Below are 21,092 nucleotides of genomic sequence, written 5' to 3'. Positions count from 1 at the left end.
AAAAAGGCAACTAAACAAAGATTTTATTACCAGTCGTTCCTTGGAGTTGGTTCATACTGCCACTGATCTCAAGGCCAGAACAATAGAGTAATACTCGTACAATACTTATTACACATATTTTATTGTGAATATTGAATCGAAAATAAAAACAAAGAGTTCTGTACATATTTTCCAAAAGTAATATCGCTTCATTCGTAGCTGATAAACTTCCAAAATCCCCAAACAACATAAAGGGCATAATATGTCCTTTTGCCGTAATTGCAGGAATGAATTTAGTCCCTCTTCATGGCATGCACAATTTTTGGTCAAACACCAGAAAGAAATGAAAATTCACAGAGACACATTTTACTGAAATGTTAGTGTGAGAGACCAGTAACTAATTCATGAAGAAAGGATATTTGGGAGTAAAATATCATGAGACTAAGTGTTTGTCAAGAGACAATAAAGGCAATACAACAACCAAATTTGAACACTGAATCCAGTATTTATTCCTATGCACTACAGAGAAGATACACGGACTAATAGCAATAAAATCATTGCATTCTATATTACAAAGAAGGGACGTCTGTTATTCAGGTGTTGTATAGTACGAAGAAAATTAAAAATTGGGTTCAGTCCAGGATTGAAGGCAGGAAGATTTTCTATTCTGTGAGGCAAAAGATTATTCCATGGCATATTAAGACTGGGAGGGAACCCTTGCTGTGACTCAGGAGAACCAGGATTATTCGTTTCACTTCCCACAGAGTTAGATGGCCCAAAAGGCATACCAGATGTGCTACTAGCCACGTTGCCAGATTGTAGTGGCAAACCTGTTCCATTTCCAGTCCAATTACCTGGTGGTTCTGGGATATCTGTTCCATTTCCAGTCCAGTTACCGGGTGGTTCTGGAATGTCTGTACCATTGCCTGTCCAGTTACCAGGTGGTTCAGGGATATCTGTTCCATTCCCTTTCCAGTTACCAGGTGGTTCTGGAATGTCTGTACCATTGCCTGTCCAGTTACCTGGTGGTTCAGGGATATCTGTTCCATTCCCTGTCCAGTTACCAGGTGGTTCTGGGATATCTGTCCCATTTCCTGTCCAGTTACCAGGTGTTTCAGGGATATCTGTTCCATTTCCTGTCCAATTACCTGGTGGTTCTGGAATATCAGTTCCATTTCCTGTCCAATTGCCTGGCGGTTCTGGAATGTCTGTGCCATTTCCTGTCCAGTTACCTGGCGGTTCTGGAATATCAGTTCCATTTCCTGTCCAGTTGCCTGGTGGTTCAGGGATATCTGTTCCATTCCCTGTCCAGTTACCAGGTGGTTCTGGGATATCTGTCCCATTTCCTGTCCAGTTACCAGGTGGTTCAGGGATATCTGTTCCATTTCCTGTCCAATTACCTGGTGGTTCTGGAATATCAGTTCCATTTCCTGTCCAATTGCCTGGCGGTTCTGGAATGTCTGTGCCATTTCCTGTCCAGTTACCTGGCGGTTCTGGAATATCAGTTCCATTTCCTGTCCAGTTGCCTGGAGGTTCAGGGATATCTGTTCCATTCCCTGTCCAGTTACCAGGTGGTTCTGGAATGTCTGTACCATTGCCTGTCCAGTTACCTGGCGGTTCAGGGATATCTGTCCCATTTCCTGTCCAATTACCTGGGGGTTCTGGGATATCTGTCCCATTTCCTGTCCAGTTACCAGGTGGTTCAGGGATATCTGTTCCATTTCCTGTCCAATTACCAGGTGGTTCTGGAATATCAGTTCCATTTCCTGTCCAATTGCCTGACGGTTCTGGAATGTCTGTGCCATTTCCTGTCCAGTTACCTGGCGGTTCTGGAATATCAGTTCCATTTCCTGTCCAGTTGCCTGGAGGTTCAGGGATATCTGTTCCATTTCCTGTCCAGTTACCAGGCGGTTCTGGAATGTCTGTTCCATTTCCTGTCCAGTTACCAGGTGGTTCAGGGATATCTGTTCCATTTCCTGTCCAGTTACCAGGTGGTTCAGGGATATCTGTTCCATTTCCTGTCCAGTTACCAGGTGGTTCTGGAATGTCTGTACCATTGCCTGTCCAGTTACCAGGTGGTTCTGGGATATCTGTCCCATTTCCTGTCCAGTTACCAGGTGGTTCAGGGATATCTGTTCCATTTCCTGTCCAATTACCAGGTGGTTCTGGAATATCAGTTCCATTTCCTGTCCAATTGCCTGGCGGTTCTGGAATGACTGTGCCATTTCCTGTCCAGTTACCTGGCGGTTCTGGAATATCAGTTCCATTTCCTGTCCAGTTGCCTGGAGGTTCAGGGATATCTGTTCCATTTCCTGTCCAGTTACCAGGTGGTTCTGGGATGTCTGTTCCATTTCCTGTCCAGTTGCCAGGCAGGTCTGGAATACCCAAGTTCGTAGACTGCCCAGCACATATTGTTGCCTGGAACCGATAGAAGAGATTTATTATTAATTACTGTAGTTTAATTGTATGTGATAAGTAAAACATTTGTAAATGATAGCTGACACAATGATAGACAGTAATTCATGTTGCAATGAAATCTGGGTTGTTGTGAAAAATTATTTCATTAGTGTGGTAGGAAGAAACTTTTGTTGTTAGAAATATTATAGTAATATACTAAACAATAAATTTTTCGTATCATGAGGTTTTATGCAGAATTTGTGGTAACTCATTACCATATTTTCTTCCAAAGATAATGTACTCTAGCTGTCCACAAACAAGATTGTGCTCAAATACCCATGACATACAAATTTGTAGTCGCGACATTCTTTGATCTATTCTCGAAGCGTATTTTTGATACAGACATTGAAATTAGCGGCGTTATATGATAAACCCGTCCAAAGTTCCAGCTACCTTCCGTGGTGTCGTTAAGTTCTCCACTGGTCTCTCCTGCAGTGTCTTTGTTGGTGTACAGACTGCTGGCATCATTCAAGAATCTACAGAACAACGCTCTTTTGAAGATTATCGTAGGTCTCTAACTTGTATTCGTCCGAAGTCTGTCTCGAAACTGTGTTCTTTAGGGCCTCTGCCTTCAAGTTTTTTATTTCTCAGACGTTCGAGTACGTGTAAAACACTTAACGACTAAATAACACCCCACATAGTTGTTATATTTAGTAACAGGTTTTACCCAATTCTCTTTTATTCGGATAGATCTTCAAGGATATCATAATCTGGCTTATTCGTCTTAAATGAGAACCACTTGTTCCTATTCAATAAGAGGTCTCACTTCCATTTTCCTAGTATCGCATTGCTCTTTTAGGCTGCCACTAGTACCTGATTTCACTTTCCTTTTTACAAAACGTCGCATTCATCGCCTACAGTATGATGTGAGTATTTGGGAATTCCTCCTTTTTTCTGGCATAAATATTTTACTCCTCGTTATTTTCTGTTTTCTTTTCATAATCTGAGGTAGCATGCTAAAGGATTTTCAGTATGCTGATGCTATTGTTCTTCGTTTATTAAACCAAACGTTTCAGCTTTCACTTCTCAAGTAAAGCGGTTCCGTCATTTGAAACTGACAAGCTGATTGAAGCATTAATGAAGAGAGTGACAGCATACATTGTAGTATACCCCTTTATCCGCCATCCCCAGCTATTGCCTCTGTCTCTACACAAACCTTGAGTGACGTACATGATTTTACGTATTTATTATTGAAACTTTATACCCTATTCAGCAGAATGCTCCAAGCTCACTTGACATGCAAACTGTATTCACAGAATCACTACATCTATACAACTCAGGCTTAGTTTTGTGTTGAAAAAAATGTGTCGTCTATAAACAACACATTTACGTTACATATGTGTTGTTTTATGTTCAGTAGCAACACTTTCGTACGTAAAGAAAGGTAAAACGTATATTTTATGATGTTCCTTCACTTCTCTTTAATTATGCGATTAATACAAAAGTTTAAAACTAAAAATTAAGTTGTTATATCCCGGAAAACATAAGTGGTTTATTTGGCTCTGCAGCCATTTCCACTGGTGGCTCATGAGATACGTTATAGTTTATTGTGGAAGATTTCAGAAGCATTTGAAAAGCAGCAGTCGTATACGAGGGCGTGCTGAAAAGTAATGCCTCAGAATTTTCTTTGTGAAAACTTTCCAAGCTCTTTTAAAAAAAGCAAACTTCATTAACATCCTATATTTTTATTCTTCATGTGTACGTATTTATCACGCTGGCGATGAAGACATTTCTCCCAACAAGATTAGCCGAGCGGTCTCAGGCGCTGCAGTCATGGACTGTGCGGCTGGTCCCAGCGGAGGTTCGAGTCCTCCCTCGGGCATGGGTGTGTGTGTTTGTCCTTAGGATAATTTAGGTTAAATAGTGTGTAAGCTTAGGGACTGATGACCTTAGCAGTTAAATCCCATAAGATTTCCCACACATTTCATTTGTCCCAACAAGAGACCAGTTTTCTGATACCGTCACTGCCGTAAGTTTGACAACCTCACCTATGTTTGCACCGCTTCATCACTATGCATGTGAAATTCTCGAAGGTGTTCTTTAAGTTTTGGAAACAGATGAAAATCGGATGGGGCCAAGTCAGGACTGTATCAAGGATGATCTGTGATAGCGAACTCAAGGCGTCTGATTATTGCAGATGTCTCAACGCTCGTGTGTGATCCAGTTGAACGAGAGAGTCCTCCCATGTATCGAAGAACTCTCCGAATTCGGAACTCGATTCACAGCACGAGGTTCCTCAGGCACCGACATAGCTGCGTTACTCAGCGCCATGTTACATTCTACAATTCGGAGCTTTCTTGCGGCGGGTACGTGAAAAATAAGGATGTAGAATGTTAATTATGGTTGTTTTATTTAAAATGCTGCAAGAGTTTTCACATAAAAAATGGAGGCATTACTTTTCAAGATGCCTTCGTATTTTTGAAAAGTTTTTGACTCGTAGTCTAACAACCCATTTGTAACAGCCCTTTAGCAAAAGTACATTATGACTATACTGGCGAAAAAGTTGGTAAAAGGCAAAAATAGTAAAAATCTGAGACAGAAAATGTCAATGAGGTGACAAAAGTCACGGAATAGTGATATTCACATATATAAACGGCAGTAGTATCGAGTAAACAAGGTACAAAAGAGCAGTGAATGGGCCTGGCTGTCACCCGTACTCAGGTGGTCCGCGTGAAAAGGTTTCCGACGTGATTGTGGCCGCACGACGGCAATTAAGACTTTGGACGCGGAGTGGTTCTTGGAGTTAGACGCATTGGACATTTTATTTCGGAAATCGTTAGGGATTTCAAATGTCCGAGATCCACGGTGTCAAGAGTGTGCCGAGAATACCACATTTCAGGCTTTACCTATCACCACGGACAACGCAGTGGCCGAAGATCTTCACTTAACGTTCGAGAGCAGCGGCGTTTGCCTAGAGTTGTCTGTGCTAACGGACAAGCAATACTGTGTAAAATACATCTACATCTACGCAATACTCAGTAAGCCGCCTGATAGTAAATGTCGGAGGGTACTTTTCGCACAATTAACCCCCCCCCCCCCAACCCGGTTCCAATCATGAATAGTGCGTGAGAAAAATGGTTGTCGGTAAGCCTCTATATTGGCTCTAATTTCTAGAATTTTCTCCTCGTGGTCGTTAGGCGAGACCCATTTGGGGGGAGAGGGTAAGTAATATGTTGTCTGTATGTAATTTCAGTAGTAAATCTCTTCGTGATGCGCAACGGCTCTCTTGTAACGTCTGATAATGGAATTTGTATGTGTGTGATGTCCTTAACTTAGTTAGGTTTAAGTAGTTTTAAGTTCTAGGGAACTGATGACCTCAGAAGTTAACTCCCATAGTGCTCAGAGCCATTTGAACCACTTTTAATGAATGACAATGCGCCATATCACAGGTCCACAATTGTTGGCGATTGGTCTGAAGAACTTTCTGGAAAACTCGATGGTTGGTTGATTTGTGGGAGAGGACCAAAGAGCGAGGTTCAAAATGGTTCAAATGGCTCTGAGCACTATGGGACTCAACTGCTGAGGTCATTAGTCCCCTAGAACTTAGAACTAGTTAAACCTAACTAACCTAAGGACATCACAAACATCCATGCCCGAGGCAGGATTCGAACCTGCGACCGTAGCGGTCTTGCGGTTCCAGACTGCAGCGCCTTTAACCGCACGGCCACTTCGGCCGGCAAAGAGCGAGGTCATCGGTCCCATCGGATTAGGGAAGGATGGGGAAGAAAGTCGGCCGTTCCCTTTCAAAGGAACCATCCCAGCATTTGCCTGAAGCGATTTAGGGAAATCACGGAAAACCTAAATCAGGATGGCCGGACGCGGGTTTGAACCTTCGTCCTCCCGAATGCGAATCCAGTGTGCTACCCACTGCGCCACCTCGCTCGGTCTGGACAATTCGATTGAATGATGTGGCCACGCAGATCGCCCGACATGGATCCCGTGGAACATTTATGGAACATAAACGTCAGTTCGTGCACAAAATCCTGCACCGGCAACAGTTTCGCGATTATGGACGGTTGTAGAGACAGCATGTCTCAATATTTCTGTAGGGGACTGCCAACAGCTTGTTGAGTCCACGTCACGTCCAGCTGTTGCACTATGCCGTGCAAAAGAGGGTCCGAGACGATATTAGGAGGTTCAAAATGGTTCAAATGGCTCGGAGCACTATGCGACTTAACTTCTGAGGTCATCAGTCGCCTAGAACTTAGAACTAATTAAACCTAACTAACCTAAGGATAACACACACATCCATGCCCGAGGCAGGATTCGAACCTGCGACCGTAGCCGTCGCTCGGTTCCAGACTGTAGCGCTATTAGGAGGTATCCCATGATTTTTGTCACCTCATTGTATAGCTCAATAACAATTTATTCTACCTTCTGGAAGGTATTTGAACGATCTGCTGTAGTCAGGTTAAAGAACATAGCATGAACAGTATTATTTCATAGCCTCAGTTCGAACTTAGTAAAAACGAATACGCTGTGTGTCGTGAATTACCGATTCATGGCACAGCTGAAGTCCTGCCTTTCTGACTAACTGGCACCAGTGCTGGTGGTGCGTTCCCGCCGTATCAGAGCGCAGAATAGCTGAGCGCATTGCCACGATGAGACGAGCAGTGGCTGCGAGAGGCAACAGAGAGTGTAGTGTAGTGTGAGACGAGGAAGCGGCAGCACCGGGGTCTGTGGGTAGCAGCTGCAGAACTTTGCATTTGGTGCTGGACAAAGAATGGCAAACCGGCCAGTCTTGTTTACATACAGGAGTGGCTAGGTCAGTGAGTTGGCTGGTGAGCAATGGCGTCTGGCTGCTGTCGGCCGATGGTAGTAGCCTCGTGTGTGTGTGGACGACAGGTTGGCTGCAGTCATCAGGGAAACCGGACAATAAACGAGTTGCGCGCGGTATGCCGAAAGCCAATGAAGAGGCACAACAGCAAGAGAACAACTGAGAGGTGAGTCGGTTGGACAAGACAGGGCGTCCATTTCACGTGGCCAGCAGTGGAGGTAGCCAGGTGGAGTAAGGGCTTGAGCTTGCTGTGACCGGCCGGCCGTTGTGGCCGAGCGCTTCTAGGCGCCACAGTCTGGAACCGCGCGACCGCTACGGTCGCAGATTCGAATCCTGCCTCGGGCATGGATGTGTGTGCTGTCCTTAGGTTATTTAGGTTTAAGTAGTCCTAAGTCTAGGGGACTGATGACCTCAGATGTTAAGTCCCATAGTGCTCAGAGCCGTTTGAACCATTTTGCAGCGACCTGTTATCAACGAGAGGTATTAATTCCTGTTCCCGGGAAGCAGGCAGTCCTTTGGACGGTGGTGCACGGGGAAGGGTGTTGTGTCTTGTGCTCGGCAGAAAACTTCCGATGTGCAAACACCTGTTTGGCGTTTATTATTTGCCACAACGGCAGGGCTCATCCAGCGGCTAGTATTGTTCTCTGAGACAGGTTGTTGTACGAAAATATTCTGTATGAATTAGATCCTAAGTGCGTACCTCATTTTATCATCAGTTGTGCTTAACTGATTAACAATTCCGACTTCTAACTTCTGATCTTGAATAACTGTTCTGATCTATTTTGTCCAGTGGCCAGTTTTGTGTAGCCTGGTACAGCGTGCCTTAAGTTTCCATTTCCTGTTTCTCCTGTTCATTACTTATATTTGTATTAGTTTCGGAGCTTGGTGTTTCATCTCTAGTGGTTTAACTTTGGGTATTGTGTCCTGAGCTACAACCTAGCTATTTTAGTTTTCTTGCCATGCCTTCCGGCTCGTGTATTAGTTATTAGTGGTAAGGTATTCTATTGTGTCATGCCCTACTTGTTATTGTAAAGCAAAATTAATTTGGAGAGAATTAGCAGAAAGAATCATTGACTTGTGGGATAGACAGATTGACGCTAAGTCTAGATCACTTAAATACCTTATAAGGGAATTATGTACTTTTAAGTGGGAAAAAGATTAACAGTTTTGCCGGGGCTTGCTACGACACAGTACATGGTGATCGCAGACACTCCAGCAGTACTCCAGAGCTAGTATTCTATACGTGGTCTCCTCTATAGAAGAGCCACACATTCCTAAAATCTTCTCAGTAAACTGAAGACCGTTAGCATTTGCTGTTACTGAAATTACGTGCTCTTTCCGTTTCATATCGCATTCCAACGTAACGACCAAACATTCAATCGACGTCTCTGTGTCAAGCAGCGTACCACTAATAGTGTATTCTATCATTACAGGATTGTTCTTCCAACTCATCTACGTTATTACATTTTTCTACATTTAGGACAGGCTGCCATTTATCACACCAAATTGAAATTATCTCTCAGTCTTCGCGTATCCTCCTAAAGTTACTCAACGATGCCAGTTCCTGGACATTACAGTGTCATCAGAAAACAGCCCCCGATTGCTGCTCACCCTATCGGTCGGCCTGTTAATGTACATACAGAACAACAGCGGTCCCATCACATTTGCCTGGGAACTGCTGACGATACGTCCATCTCTTAACGAACACCAGCTGTCCAGGACAACGTACCGCGTTGTATTCTTTAAGGAATCTCGAGCCACTCACATATCGGGGCAACCCACTCATATTCGGTATAATCTACCTTTCGTTAAAAGTCTGCAGTGCAGCACCGTGTCAAATGCTCCCTGGTAGTCTAAGAATATGGAATGTGTCTGTTGTTCTTCTTTCATAGTTCCCAGGATATCATTTCAGAAAAGGGAAAGCTGAAACTCACACGAACGGTGCTTTCTAAAACGGTGCTGATTCGTGGACCGAAGTGTTTCTATCTCAATGAAATTATATTCGAACTTATAAGTATTCTGCAGCAAACCGACTTTAAGGATATTGGCCTGTAATTTTGTGGATCAGATCTTATACCGTTCTTACACTCAGGAGTCCCCTGCGCTCTTTTCCAGTCGCTTGGGACTTCGCCCTGGACGAGAGACTGGCAATAAATAGAAGCTAAGCAAGGGGCCAAACCCAGGATTACTAAGCTTTACGCAGTTTTTAGAAATGAATTTCTAATGCTTTAAATCACTATATTCTATTCGTCCCTGTGCAACATACATGTAAATATTTAGGATATGTATACCGTAGTCATAGAATACTCGGTATGATTTCATCTTCAGTCATTGTAATATGTTATCCTACAACGTTTGTTTATTCTGTAAATAATACTATATGTTAAATTTTTGTAGCATAAATGACGTAGCCCACATCAAATGTACAATTTAGTGCCTAACTGTTCAACGGGATGACTAAAGAGTGAGTCAATCAATATATACAATACAACAGGTTTTGTTCATCATTGTAGGGAGAAATTTAGAAATGAAAGGGAAGTTACAAAGACGAACAGATTCGACATCATCAAAAATGTTACCAGAAGTTATAGAGCATGTTCTCAGGCCCTTGAAAGAAGAAAACGGAGAACACAGCGGAACCATCAAGAGGGGCTTTGTACATCAGGGAGAGGTCTGCTATTGAAATTTTGAGAGAGCACTTTCCGGGATGAGTCGGAGAACATGTTACTTACTTCCAAATACATCACGTATAATAAGGGCGGAGGAGCGGATAGAGGTTCAGGGCACTCTCTTGTCCTAAGGGTGGGAAATTGCCCCTAAAGGCGGAAGAATCAGCAATGATCAAAGACATGAGGATGCAGAAGGCAATGGAAACCACTGAATTAAAGACACGTAACGTGTACCCACAGGACATGTGGCCTGTAACTGAAGAAGTGTAATGATGATCTCTCCATTGGCAAAAGATTCTGGAATAGTCCCCCATTCGTATCTCCGGGAGGGGACTGCCAAGGGGGAGATTACCATGAGAAAAAGATTGAATAATCAACGAAAGGATAACGTTCAACGAATCGGGGAGTAGAATGTCAGAAGCTTGAACGTGGTAGGGAAACTAGAAAATCTGAAAAGGGAAATGTAAAGGCTCAATCTAGATATAGTAGGGGTCAGTGAAGTGAAGTGGAAGGAAGACAAGGATTTCTGGTCAGATGAGTATCGGGTAATATCAACAGCAGCAGAAAATGGTATAACAGGTGTAGGATTCGTTATGAATAGGAAGGTAGGGCAGAGGGTGTGTTACTGTGAACAGTTCAGTGACCGGGTTGTTCTAATCAGAATCGACAGCAGACCAACATCGACAACGATAGTTCAGGTATACATGCTGACGTCGCAAGCTGAAGATGAACAGATAGAGAAAGTGTATGAGGATATTGAAAGGGTAATGCAGTATGTAAAGGGGGACGAAAATCTGATAGTCATGGGCGACTGGAATGCAGTTGTAGGGGAAGGAGTAGAAGAAAAGGTTACAGGAGAATATGGGCTTGGGACAAGGAATGAAAGAGGAGAAAGACTAATTGAGTTCTGTAACAAGTTTCAGCTAGTAATAGCGAATGCCCTGTTCAAGAATCACAAGAGGAGAAGGTATACTTGGAAAAGGCCGGGAGATACGGAAAGATTTCAATTAGATTACATCATGGTCAGACAGAGATTCCGAAATCAGATACTGGACTGTAAGGCGTACCCAGGAGCAGATATAGACTCAGATCACAATACAGTAGTGATGAAGAGTAGGCTGAAGTTCAAGACATTAGTCAGGAAGAATCAATACGCAAAGAAGTGGGATACGGAAGTACTAAGGAATGACGAGATACGTTTGAAGTTCTCTAACGCTATAGATACAGCAATAAGGAATAGCGCAGTAGGCAGTACAGTTGAAGAGGAATGGACATCTCTAAAAAGGGCCATCACAGAAGTTGGGAAGGAAAACATAGGTACAAAGAAGGTAGCTGCGAAGAAACCATGGGTAACAGAAGAAATACTTCAGTTGATTGATGAAAGGAGGAAGTACAAACATGTTCCGGGAAAATCAGGAATACAGAAATACAAGTCGATGAGGAATGAAATAAATAGGAAGTGCAGGGAAGCTAAGACGAAATGGCTGCAGGAAAAATGTGAAGACATCGAAAAAGATATGATTGTCGGAAGGACATACTCAGCATAGAGGAAAGTCAAAACAACCTTTGGTGACATTAAAAGCAACCATGGTAACGTTAAGAATGCGACGGGAATTCCACTGTTAAATGCAGAGGAGAGAGCAGATAGGTGGAAAGAATACATTGAAAGCCTCAATGAGGGTGAAGATTTGTCTTATGTGATAGAAGAAGAAACAGGAGTCGATTTAGAAGAGATAGGTGATCCAGTATTAGAATCGGAATTTAAAAGATCTTTGGAGGACTTACGGTCAAATAAGGCAGAAGGGATAGATAACATTCCATCAGAATTTCTAAAATCATTGGGGGAAGTGGCAACAAAACGACTGTTCACGTTGGTGTGTAGAATATATGAGTCTGGCGACATACCACCTGACTTTCGGAAAAGCATCATCCACACAATTCCGAAGACGGAAAGAGCTGACAAGTGCGAGAATTATCGCACAATCAGCTTAACAGCTCATCCATCGAAGCTGCCTACAAGAATAATATACAGAAGAATGGAAAAGAAAATTGAGAATGCGCTAGGTGACGATCAGTTTGGCTTTAGGAAAAGTAAAGGGACGAGAGAGGCAATTCTGACGTTACGGCTAATAATGGAAGCAAGGCTAAAGAAAAATCAAGACACTTTCATAGGATTTGTCGACCTAGAAAAAGCGTTCGACAATATAAAATGGTGCAAGCTGTTCGAGATTCTGAAAAAAGTAGGGGTAAGCTATAGGGAGAGACGGGTCATATACAATATGTACAACAACCAAGAGGGAATAATAAGAGTGGACGATCAAGAACGAAGTGCTCGTATTAAGAAGGGTGTAAGACAAGGCTGTAGCCTTTCGCCCCTACTCTTCAATCTGTACATCGAGGAAGCAATGATGGAAATAAAAGAAAGGTTCAGGAGTGGAATTAAAATACAAGGTGAAAGGATGTCAATGATACGATTCGCTGATGACATTGCTATCATGAGTGAAAGTGAAGAAGAATTAAATGATCTGCTGAACGGAATGAACAGTCTAATGAGTAAACAGTATGGTTTGAGAGTATATCGGAGAAAGACGAAGGTAATGAGAAGTAGTAGAAATGAGAACAGCGAGAAACTTAACATCAGAATTGATGGTCACGAAGTCAATGAAGTTAAGGAATTCTGCTACCTAGGCAGTAAAATAACCAATGACGGACGGAGCAAGGAGGACATCAAAAGCAGACTCGCTATGGCAAAAAAGGCATTTCTGGCCAAGAGAAGTCTACTAATATCAAATACCGGCCTTAATTTGAGGAAGAAATTTCTGAAGATGTACGTCTGGAGTACAGCATTTTATGGTAGTGAAACATGGACTGTGGGAAAACCGGAACAGAAGAGAATCGAAGCATTTGAGATGTGGTGCTATAGAAGAATGTTGAAAATTAGGTGGACTGATAAGGTAAGGAATGAGGAGGTTCTATGCAGAATCGGAGAGTAAAGGAATATGTGGAAAACACTGATAAGGAGAAGGGACAGGATGATAGGACATCTGCTAAGACATGAGGGAATGACTTCCATGGTACTAGAGGGAGCTGTAGAGGGCAAAAACTGTAGAGGAAGACAGAGATTGGAATACGTCAAGCAAATAATTGAGGACGTAGGTTGCAAGTGCTACTCCGAGATGAAGAGGTTAGCACAGGAAAGGAATTCGTGGCGGGTCGCATCAAACCAGTCAGTAGACTGATGCCCAAAAAAAAAAAAATAATGCTACGAAGACAAAATTCGAGAAATTAGAGCCAGTACAGAGGTTTACCGACGATCGCGCCATTCACGAATGGAAAAGGACAGAGGGGATCAGTTAGTGGTGTCAGAAGTACCCTCCACCACACACCATCAGCTGTCATGCGAGTATGATATGTATTGTAGATTTTAGATATTTTCTTGATGATATTCTACGGTTTGTCTCTAATGCAGAAATACTTCATTATGCACTGTAGGATCTTGATCGAGGTTGTACGAGAGCAGTTTACAAATCAAAAATAATATCACTAACGTAATGTGTAATCATCACCTGGAAAATGAAAGAGTACCATTTACTTAACAATGAAAACATGGAATCACGTGATAAGGTTTCATTTTTATTTTGGGCAGTTGAAGCTAATGACTAGACGGACAAGTAAAAAGTAAACAGACAGGGGAAAGTGAGCTGCAGTGCTTATGGTAAACTAAATAGGGCTTTCTAAATTAATCTTCCGATAGGTCTGGGAAGAAATGTTTCCACTCACCTTGTTACCTATTCTGGCTTATGACGTGGAGTCATGTCGAATATAAAGGACAAATTAGTGTCGATCAGAGATTAATGGAGAAATACATGTTACGAGAAACAGGATAAAACACACGGTTCAGTGGAAAAAATGCATTAAAAATTTAATTATAACTGTAGTGATAAATGAATTGGATGAGACCGGGACATATGACCTCGTGAATAGGCGATGGGTGAACCAAGAAACTGGTTTAGATCAGACTATTAGAACGACCTAGTAGAACCTGGATGACACTAGAAAACAAACTGGGATTATGTTCAAACAACTGACGGTAACGCAGCCGACTGACGAATTGGACACCAGCCGATATTTTTACAGATGCACATTCGGTTATTTTCAGGCAACAGCTACAACGAGAGAGCGCTTTACAAGTAGGCGGGACTAAATCGACCAACAACCGTAACAGCACATTTTCTTGTCACAGCACTCTCTCGTGGCAGCTACGCCTTGAAAATGACGGTGTGTTCACCTGTCTAAATATCGGTATTTATCGAAGACGTCACTCGGCTGCATTCCCGTAATCTGTTTGAACGTTTTGCATGCCGGGAGAAACCCAAGTTTCAAACAGGAGCTATATTGATGGTCACAGCTGAAGACCAACATTCGTGGAAAAGCTTTGATATTCCAGGTACTTTAAGACAACAAAATGTGTAGTGAAGTCTAAAACAAAAAAATAAAGATCTACGCATCACTAAGGAATTATCCGAATAGGGTAGAAATCGGTAGCTGTGACGTACGTATACAGGCAGAGGAATGATTACAGTTTCAGAAAAATTGGATGATTCATTCAATAAATTGAACTTCACAAATTGAGCAAGTCGATAAATGTGGGTCCACCTCTGGCCCTTATGCAAGCAGTTCATCGACTTTGCGTTGATTGATAGAGTTGTTGGATGTCTTCCTGAGGGATATCGTGCCTAACTCTGTCCAGCTGGTGCTGTAGATCGTCAAATTCCCCCACTGGTCCGTGGTAGAAATTGCTGTTTTGAAGAGCGCGCCGCAGCTCGTAGTGTGAAGCAGTCGCCCTCCGTTTCTGGCGGTGGCGCCGCTGTGGCAATAGCAGCTTTGGTGTCTCCCTCTGGTGGGAAAGGGGAAAGGTTGCCCTTTCACGTGCATTTAAGGGGCGCTATGAGCTCGCCAGTCGGTCAGTCTGGGTCAGTCTCTCGTCCCCAGCTTGCTAGTCTGTCTCTCGTCCGCATTTGTTAGGCAGTTAGTGTCTGTCTGTCGTTCTGAGTGCTAATATGTTCGGATCAACCTTTAAAGCCAGGAAAATGAGAGTCTTCCCACTCCGCCAGTAAGAGAACTCAGGGAGTGGTCGCCCGGTCGGGGCTTAGTTCCTGCATCTCTGAGTCTGCGCGTTAGGCCGCCAGTCTGCTCGACTTTGCTCAGGCAATGGTCATTGGCGGTTCGATCGATCGGTTGGTCGGTCGCGCACTGAGACACAAAATGACTTGTCCGCCTTGAGCGTCGGCACATCTGAGGTCGCCAAGTGAGTCCAGTGGGCCGCGGCGTATAGCGAGGGGTAGTGACCTCGCGGTCGACACGAGAGCAACAGGAGTAAACCCACGACATCAGTCTGGCCGGTGCGATCTGCGACGCCATGAGACGGGAGATCGGCGCGCCTTCCTGCGTCCGTTGAAGCGGCTGCCAGCGGACGGTTCTTGGAGAGCGATTTGGGGGGGGGGGGGGGGGGGGGGTGCTGCGCCAGGTCTTCCCGAGAAATCGCAGTTTATTAGAAGTTAAGTGATTGGTGACATGTTGTTTGATTTACCCTTGTTAAATTCTACTTGTTTTCTTGGTGAGGTTACCAGCCGTTTTGCTTTGGGGTCGTCCCCCCATTCTTCTCCGTTTTCCCACCCGCGGGAAGGTGGTTGTTTATAAATTGGTTGGTCCATTTTTCCCTTGTGGAGTAGGGGCGGGTTAGAGCAACCTGCGGTTCGGGTTGTTCGGCAATGTCCCTATCAATCTACCGTACGTTAGTAGCTGCCTCTGTCACGTTTGTCGGATTTGGTGTATTAACGAATTTATTGCTTGGAGTCTAACGGCCTAATACCTGAAATATGTTTTGATCTTTGGGAACTTTGATATTATTGCCTATGATCTTAAGAGTCGGTATCTGTGTACTGTAGAACATCCTAACTATTGTTTGGCCAACCTTGTAGAATTTTATATAAGATTGCATTTCATGGGCTTTTATTTAAATGATCATTTTAGTATATAAAGTTGCCACCCTTTCACTGTAAGGCTTTTCTTAGAAGTTAAAATCAAGTTGCACCTACGGTGGCAAGGTCAATGTTATAATTGTTAGTGTTTTGTACAATTTCCATCCCTCCTACGGGGGGTGCATAGTTTGTGTGCTTGTGTAAATTGTTAAAACTCTTAGTTTAAAGTAATCTGGTGTGTTGCAGATTTGCACCAGTGTAGTCTTTCATAGGCTGTTGTGAGCGGTCGTAACTACGGCCGTGTCAAAAGGGAGCGGCAAGGTTCGCTGCCCAAAAGCTCATACAGTCAAAACTTGTTTCTTTCTGCCTCTGAATAAATTGTAACCTTGATATTTAGAGGGTGCTTTCTGATTATAATTTTAAATCTGTTTCTTTTAAAAAATGCTTTTAAACGCTATTAAAGTGAATAAAATTCCCATTTGTTAAAAGTAATTTGATTATGATTTCATCAGTTACTCCCTGGCAACTACTTCCATGTTTACATAGTGTGATTAAATGTGTTAATGTTATTGATGAATCGCTAGTAAATAAAGTAAATTCTTAAGAATGTTCTTTGAAAATAAATCACGGTTCACCTACTGATAATGCTCCAAATATTTTCAGTTGGGGAGAGATCTGGTGACCTTAAAGGCCATGATAGGACTTTGCAAGCACAATTACAAGCAGTAGAAACTCTCACCATGTGCGGGCGAACGTTATCTTGCTGAAATATCAGCCCAGACTGGCTTACACAAGAGACAACAAAACGGGGCGTAGAACATCATGAACGCACCGCAGTGCTGAAAGAGTGCGCGGATGAAACCAAAGAGGTCGTGCTGTGAAATGAAATGGCACCCCACACCATAACTCACGTATGTCGGGCCGTACGCCAGGTTGGTATCCCAATACTGTCCGGGCGTCTCCAGGCACGTCTTCGGCCTGGAATCTCATTGACTGGGCCAAGAAGTGTCTTCAGTGATGAGTCCCGCTTCGAACTGAGCCCCAGTGACCAGCAAAGACGTGTCTCGAGACGCCCCAGGCAGCGGTTGGATAACAACTTGACTGTCGCACGCCATACGGCGCAACAATCAGGAGTGATAATCATGGTGCCATTTCTTTTCATAGCAAATCCTCCCTTTCGTTGTCATCCGCAGCACCCTTACTGCACAATGGTACGTCGAAGATATTGTATGCCTCGTTCTGTTGCCCTTCGTGCCAAGCCGCCCTGGGCTTACACTTCAGTAAGATAATGGCCGTTCGCTAACGGCGATAGTTTCTACTACTTGTCTTCTTGCTTTCCAAAACGTACTTTGTGGTGCAAGGTCACCGGATCTCTTCCCAATTGAGAACGTTTGGAGCATTATGGACAGGGTTCTCCAACCAGCTCGTGATTTTGACGATCTAACAATTCATTTGGATATAATTTAGCACGATATCCCTCAGGAGGACATTCAACAACTTTATCAGTCAGTGCGAAGCCGAATAACTGCGTGCATAACTGCCAGAGATGCACCGACGCGTTATTAACTTGCTCAATTTGTGAAGCTCTTTCTCTTGAGTAAATCATCCACTTCTTCTGAAACTAATCATTTGTCTGTCTGTACATTTACAGCATATATACAGATTTCCGTCCAATTCGGATATTTCCGTCGTGCTTGGTGAGTATTTTTCTTTTGTTTTAGAATGTGCCTTGTGTAGACAGAAACATACTTCGCAAAACTAAGTCTCTAATGGATCTGAAGAGGAAAGTTTTGACCTATGGCAGTGAGGCCCTGATTCAAAATGGTTCAAATGGCTCTGAGGACTATGGGACTTAACATCTATGGTCATCAGTCCCCTAGAACTGAGAACTACTTAAACCTAACTAACCTAAGGACATCACACAACACCCAGTCATCACGAGGCAGAGAAAATCCCTGACCCCGCCGGGAATCGAACCCGGGAACCCGGGTCCCTGATTCAAAACTGGATATTAAGCGTCTGTGATGACAGCCATTATCATGCCAGAAGTCTATTCCTGTGAGACATTTTTGACACTAACTAGTCCATTATAACTGTTGGGGCTTGCTCTTTATAGCCATTGGGGCTTTCTACAGACTAGATGTGTTTCTCTAGTAAATATCAGCAAAAAAGAAGACCAGAAAAGCTGGTGGCAGATACTATAATGTAACGAGACTCGATAATAAATACAGAAACTTTTCTTTGGGGCCGGTCGGAGTGCCCGAGCGGTTCTAGGCGCTAAAGTCTGGAACCGCAGCGACCGCTACGGTCGCAGGTTCGAATCCTGCCTCGGGCATCGATGTGTGTGATGTCTTTAAGTTAGTTAGGTTTAAGTAGTTCTAAGTTCTAGGGGACTGATGACTTCAGAAGTTAAGTCGCATTTGAACCTTTTTTTTTTTTTGCCTGTCGTCAAATGGCCAAATGGCGCTCTACTTATCTTCCTTTTAACATAATTATCTCAATGATATTCTAAATGACATATCACTTTTATTTTTCAACTACTAACAGATATTTGGCCAATGGCCTTGGCCGCAGTGGTAACACCGGTCCCGTCAGATCACCAAAGTTAAGCGCTGTCAGGCTGGACTAGCACTTGGATGGGTGACCATCCGGTCTTCTGAGTTCTTTTGGCAAGCGGGTGCACGCAGTCCTTGTGGGGCAAACTGAGGAGCTACTTGATTGAAAAGCAGCTGCTCCGGTCTCGTAAACTGACCTACCGCCGGGAGAGCAGTGTGCTGACCAGATGCCCCTCCATATCTGCATCCAGTGACTCCAGTGGGCTGAGGATGACACGGCGGCCGGTCGGTACCGTTGGGCCTTCATGGCCTGTTCGGGCGGAGTTTTGTTTAGTTTTAACAGATATTTAGGTGCTCCTAAGTTTGCTCCATGGGAGAAGTCACTTTTGATGACAAAAGCAACGCTTTCTTCCTACTTAATGCAGATAACATAGTGTTGTTTTTCATATTAAGCAAGCATCTACACTACTAGCTATTAAGAGTGCTACACCACGAAGATGACGTGCTACAGACTTGAAATTTAACCGACAGGAAGAAGACGCTGTGATATGCAAATGATTAGATTTTCAGAGCATTCACACAAGGTTGGCGCCGGTGGCGACACCTACAACGTGCTGACATGAGGAAAGTTTACAAGCGATTTCTCATATAAAAACGGCATTTGACCGGCGTTGCTTGGTGAAACGTTATTGTGATGCCTCGTGTAAGGAGAAGAAATGCGTACCATCTCGTTTCCGACTTTGATAAAGGTCGGATTGTAGCCTATCGCGATTACGGTTTATCGTATCACGACATTGCTGCTCGCGTTGGTCGAGATCCAATGACTGTTAGCAGAATATGGAATCGGTGGGTTCAGAAGGGTAATACGGAACGCCGTGCTGGATCCCAACGGCAGTCGAGGTGACAGGCATCTTATCCGCATGGCTGTAACGGATCGTGCAGCCACGTCTCGATCCCTGAGTCAACAGATGGGGACGGTTGCAAGACAACAACTATCTTCACGAACAGTTCTACGACGTTTGCAGCAGCATGGATTATCAGCTCGGAGACCATGGCTGCGGTTACCCTTGACGCTGCATCACAGGCAGGACCGCCTGCGATGGTGTACTCAACGACGAACCTGGGTGCACGAATGGCAAAACGTCATTTTTGCGGATGAATCCAGGATCTGTTTGCCGGCCGCGGTGGTCTAGCGGTTCTGGCGCTGCAGTCCGGAACCGCGGGACTGCTACGGTCGCGGGTTCGAATCCTGCCTCGGGCGTGGGTGTGTGTGGTGTCCTTAGGTTAGTTAGGTTTAAGTAGTTCTAAGTTCTAGGGGACTTATGACCTAAGATGTTGAGTCCCATAGTGCTCAGAGCCATTTGAACCAGGATCTGTTTACAACATCCTGATGGTCGCATCCGTGTTTGGCGACATCGCGGTCAACACACATTGGAAACGTGTTTTCGTCATCGCCATACTGTTGTATCACCCGGCGTGATGGTATGGGGTGCCATTGGTTACACGTCTCGGTCACCTTTTTTGTTCTTATTGACGGCACTTTGAACAGTGGACTTTACATTTCAGATGTGTTACGACCCGTTGCTCTACTCTTCATTCGATCCCTGCGAAACACTACATGTCAGCAGGATAATGCACGCCCACATGTTGCAGGTTCTATACGGGTCTTTCCGGATACAGAGAATATTCGACTGCTGCCCTGGCCAGCACATTCTCCAGATCTCTCAGCAACTGAAAACGTCTGGTCAATGGTGGCCGAACAACTGGTTCGTCACAATACGCCAGTCATTACTCTTGGTGAACTGTGGTATCGTGTTGAAGCTGCATGGGCAGCTGTACCTGTACACTCCATCCAAGCTCTGTTTGACTCAATGCCCAGGCGTATCAAGGCCGTTATAAGGGCCAGAGGTGGTTGTTCTGGGTACTGATTTCTCAGGATATATGCACCCAAATTGCGTGAGAAAGTAATCACATGTCAGTTCTTGTATAATATATTTGTGCAATGAATACCCGTTTATCATATGCATTTCTTCTTGGTGTAGCAATTGTAATGGCCAGTAGTGTATTTACAGTAGAGCTTTTCAAGAATGTAATTTCTTTCATTCGAGGAAATTAGTTGTGATCGTCGTTCAGATAAGATACCAAATATCTGAATTTTGTGAACCAGGAAAATGTAGTGCGCACAATTTTCAGAGTAGGGTACATGCCGTAACGTTTATATTGTGACAGACTCAATGGGGTAAATAATAACGCAACGGTTGCTGTACCACAGTTAGATGCGGGTAGCGAGTCGTAATAATTGGTATCTCTAAGGCACAAAACTACTAATACCTAAAAGTTGGATTCTTAGTATTTAGTACTATAACTAGTGTAACAGCAACACTTCTTATACTCACGGCCAAGGCAAAGCACAGGAAGTGAATGACGACCGGCGCCTTCATCTTGACGCAGTGCGACTGGCTTCAGTCGTGACAACAGTTTTTATAGTTGTTCGCAGTTGCGTGTTGCTACCAGCTGTCTTTTCTTCCGCCCCTGAGAACAGCTCATTCTACATATATGAAGTGTGGTGTCTACATTATGTGTTTAACCAGCTGTGACAACGTTGACAATGAACAGCCTGACATTGCATGACATTGAGAACAGCTCATTCTACATATATGAAGTGTGGTGTCTG

At 43.8% G+C, this 21,092-nt stretch overlaps 1 protein-coding gene across 50 annotated transcripts; it reads right to left on the bottom strand.

Annotated features, from left to right (window-relative positions):
* Window positions 1-464: 464 nt before the first annotated feature.
* On the bottom strand, window positions 465-20,888 carry LOC126237333 (putative per-hexamer repeat protein 5). Of its 50 annotated transcripts, XM_049947347.1 has the most exons (5): window positions 20,815-20,888; window positions 1,887-2,397; window positions 1,677-1,718; window positions 1,512-1,550; window positions 465-1,469 (listed from the first exon to the last, which is right to left on the bottom strand). In XM_049947347.1, the coding sequence occupies exons 1-5, from the start codon at window positions 20,857-20,859 to the stop codon at window positions 544-546; spliced, it is 1,563 nt and encodes a 520-aa protein (XP_049803304.1). In that variant the 5' UTR covers window positions 20,860-20,888; the 3' UTR covers window positions 465-543. The 50 variants fall into 50 exon arrangements, with proteins under 50 accessions (XP_049803304.1, XP_049803298.1, XP_049803305.1 ...); XM_049947341.1 differs by having other exon boundaries at window positions 465-878; window positions 963-1,088; window positions 1,341-2,397; XM_049947348.1 differs by having other exon boundaries at window positions 465-878; window positions 963-1,046; window positions 1,341-2,397.
* Window positions 20,889-21,092: the final 204 nt, after the last annotated feature.

This window comes from Schistocerca nitens, chromosome 2, assembly GCF_023898315.1.
Source record: "Schistocerca nitens isolate TAMUIC-IGC-003100 chromosome 2, iqSchNite1.1, whole genome shotgun sequence".
NCBI classification, from domain to species: domain Eukaryota; kingdom Metazoa; phylum Arthropoda; class Insecta; order Orthoptera; family Acrididae; genus Schistocerca; species Schistocerca nitens.
This window is presented reverse-complemented; position numbering and strand designations above follow the sequence as displayed.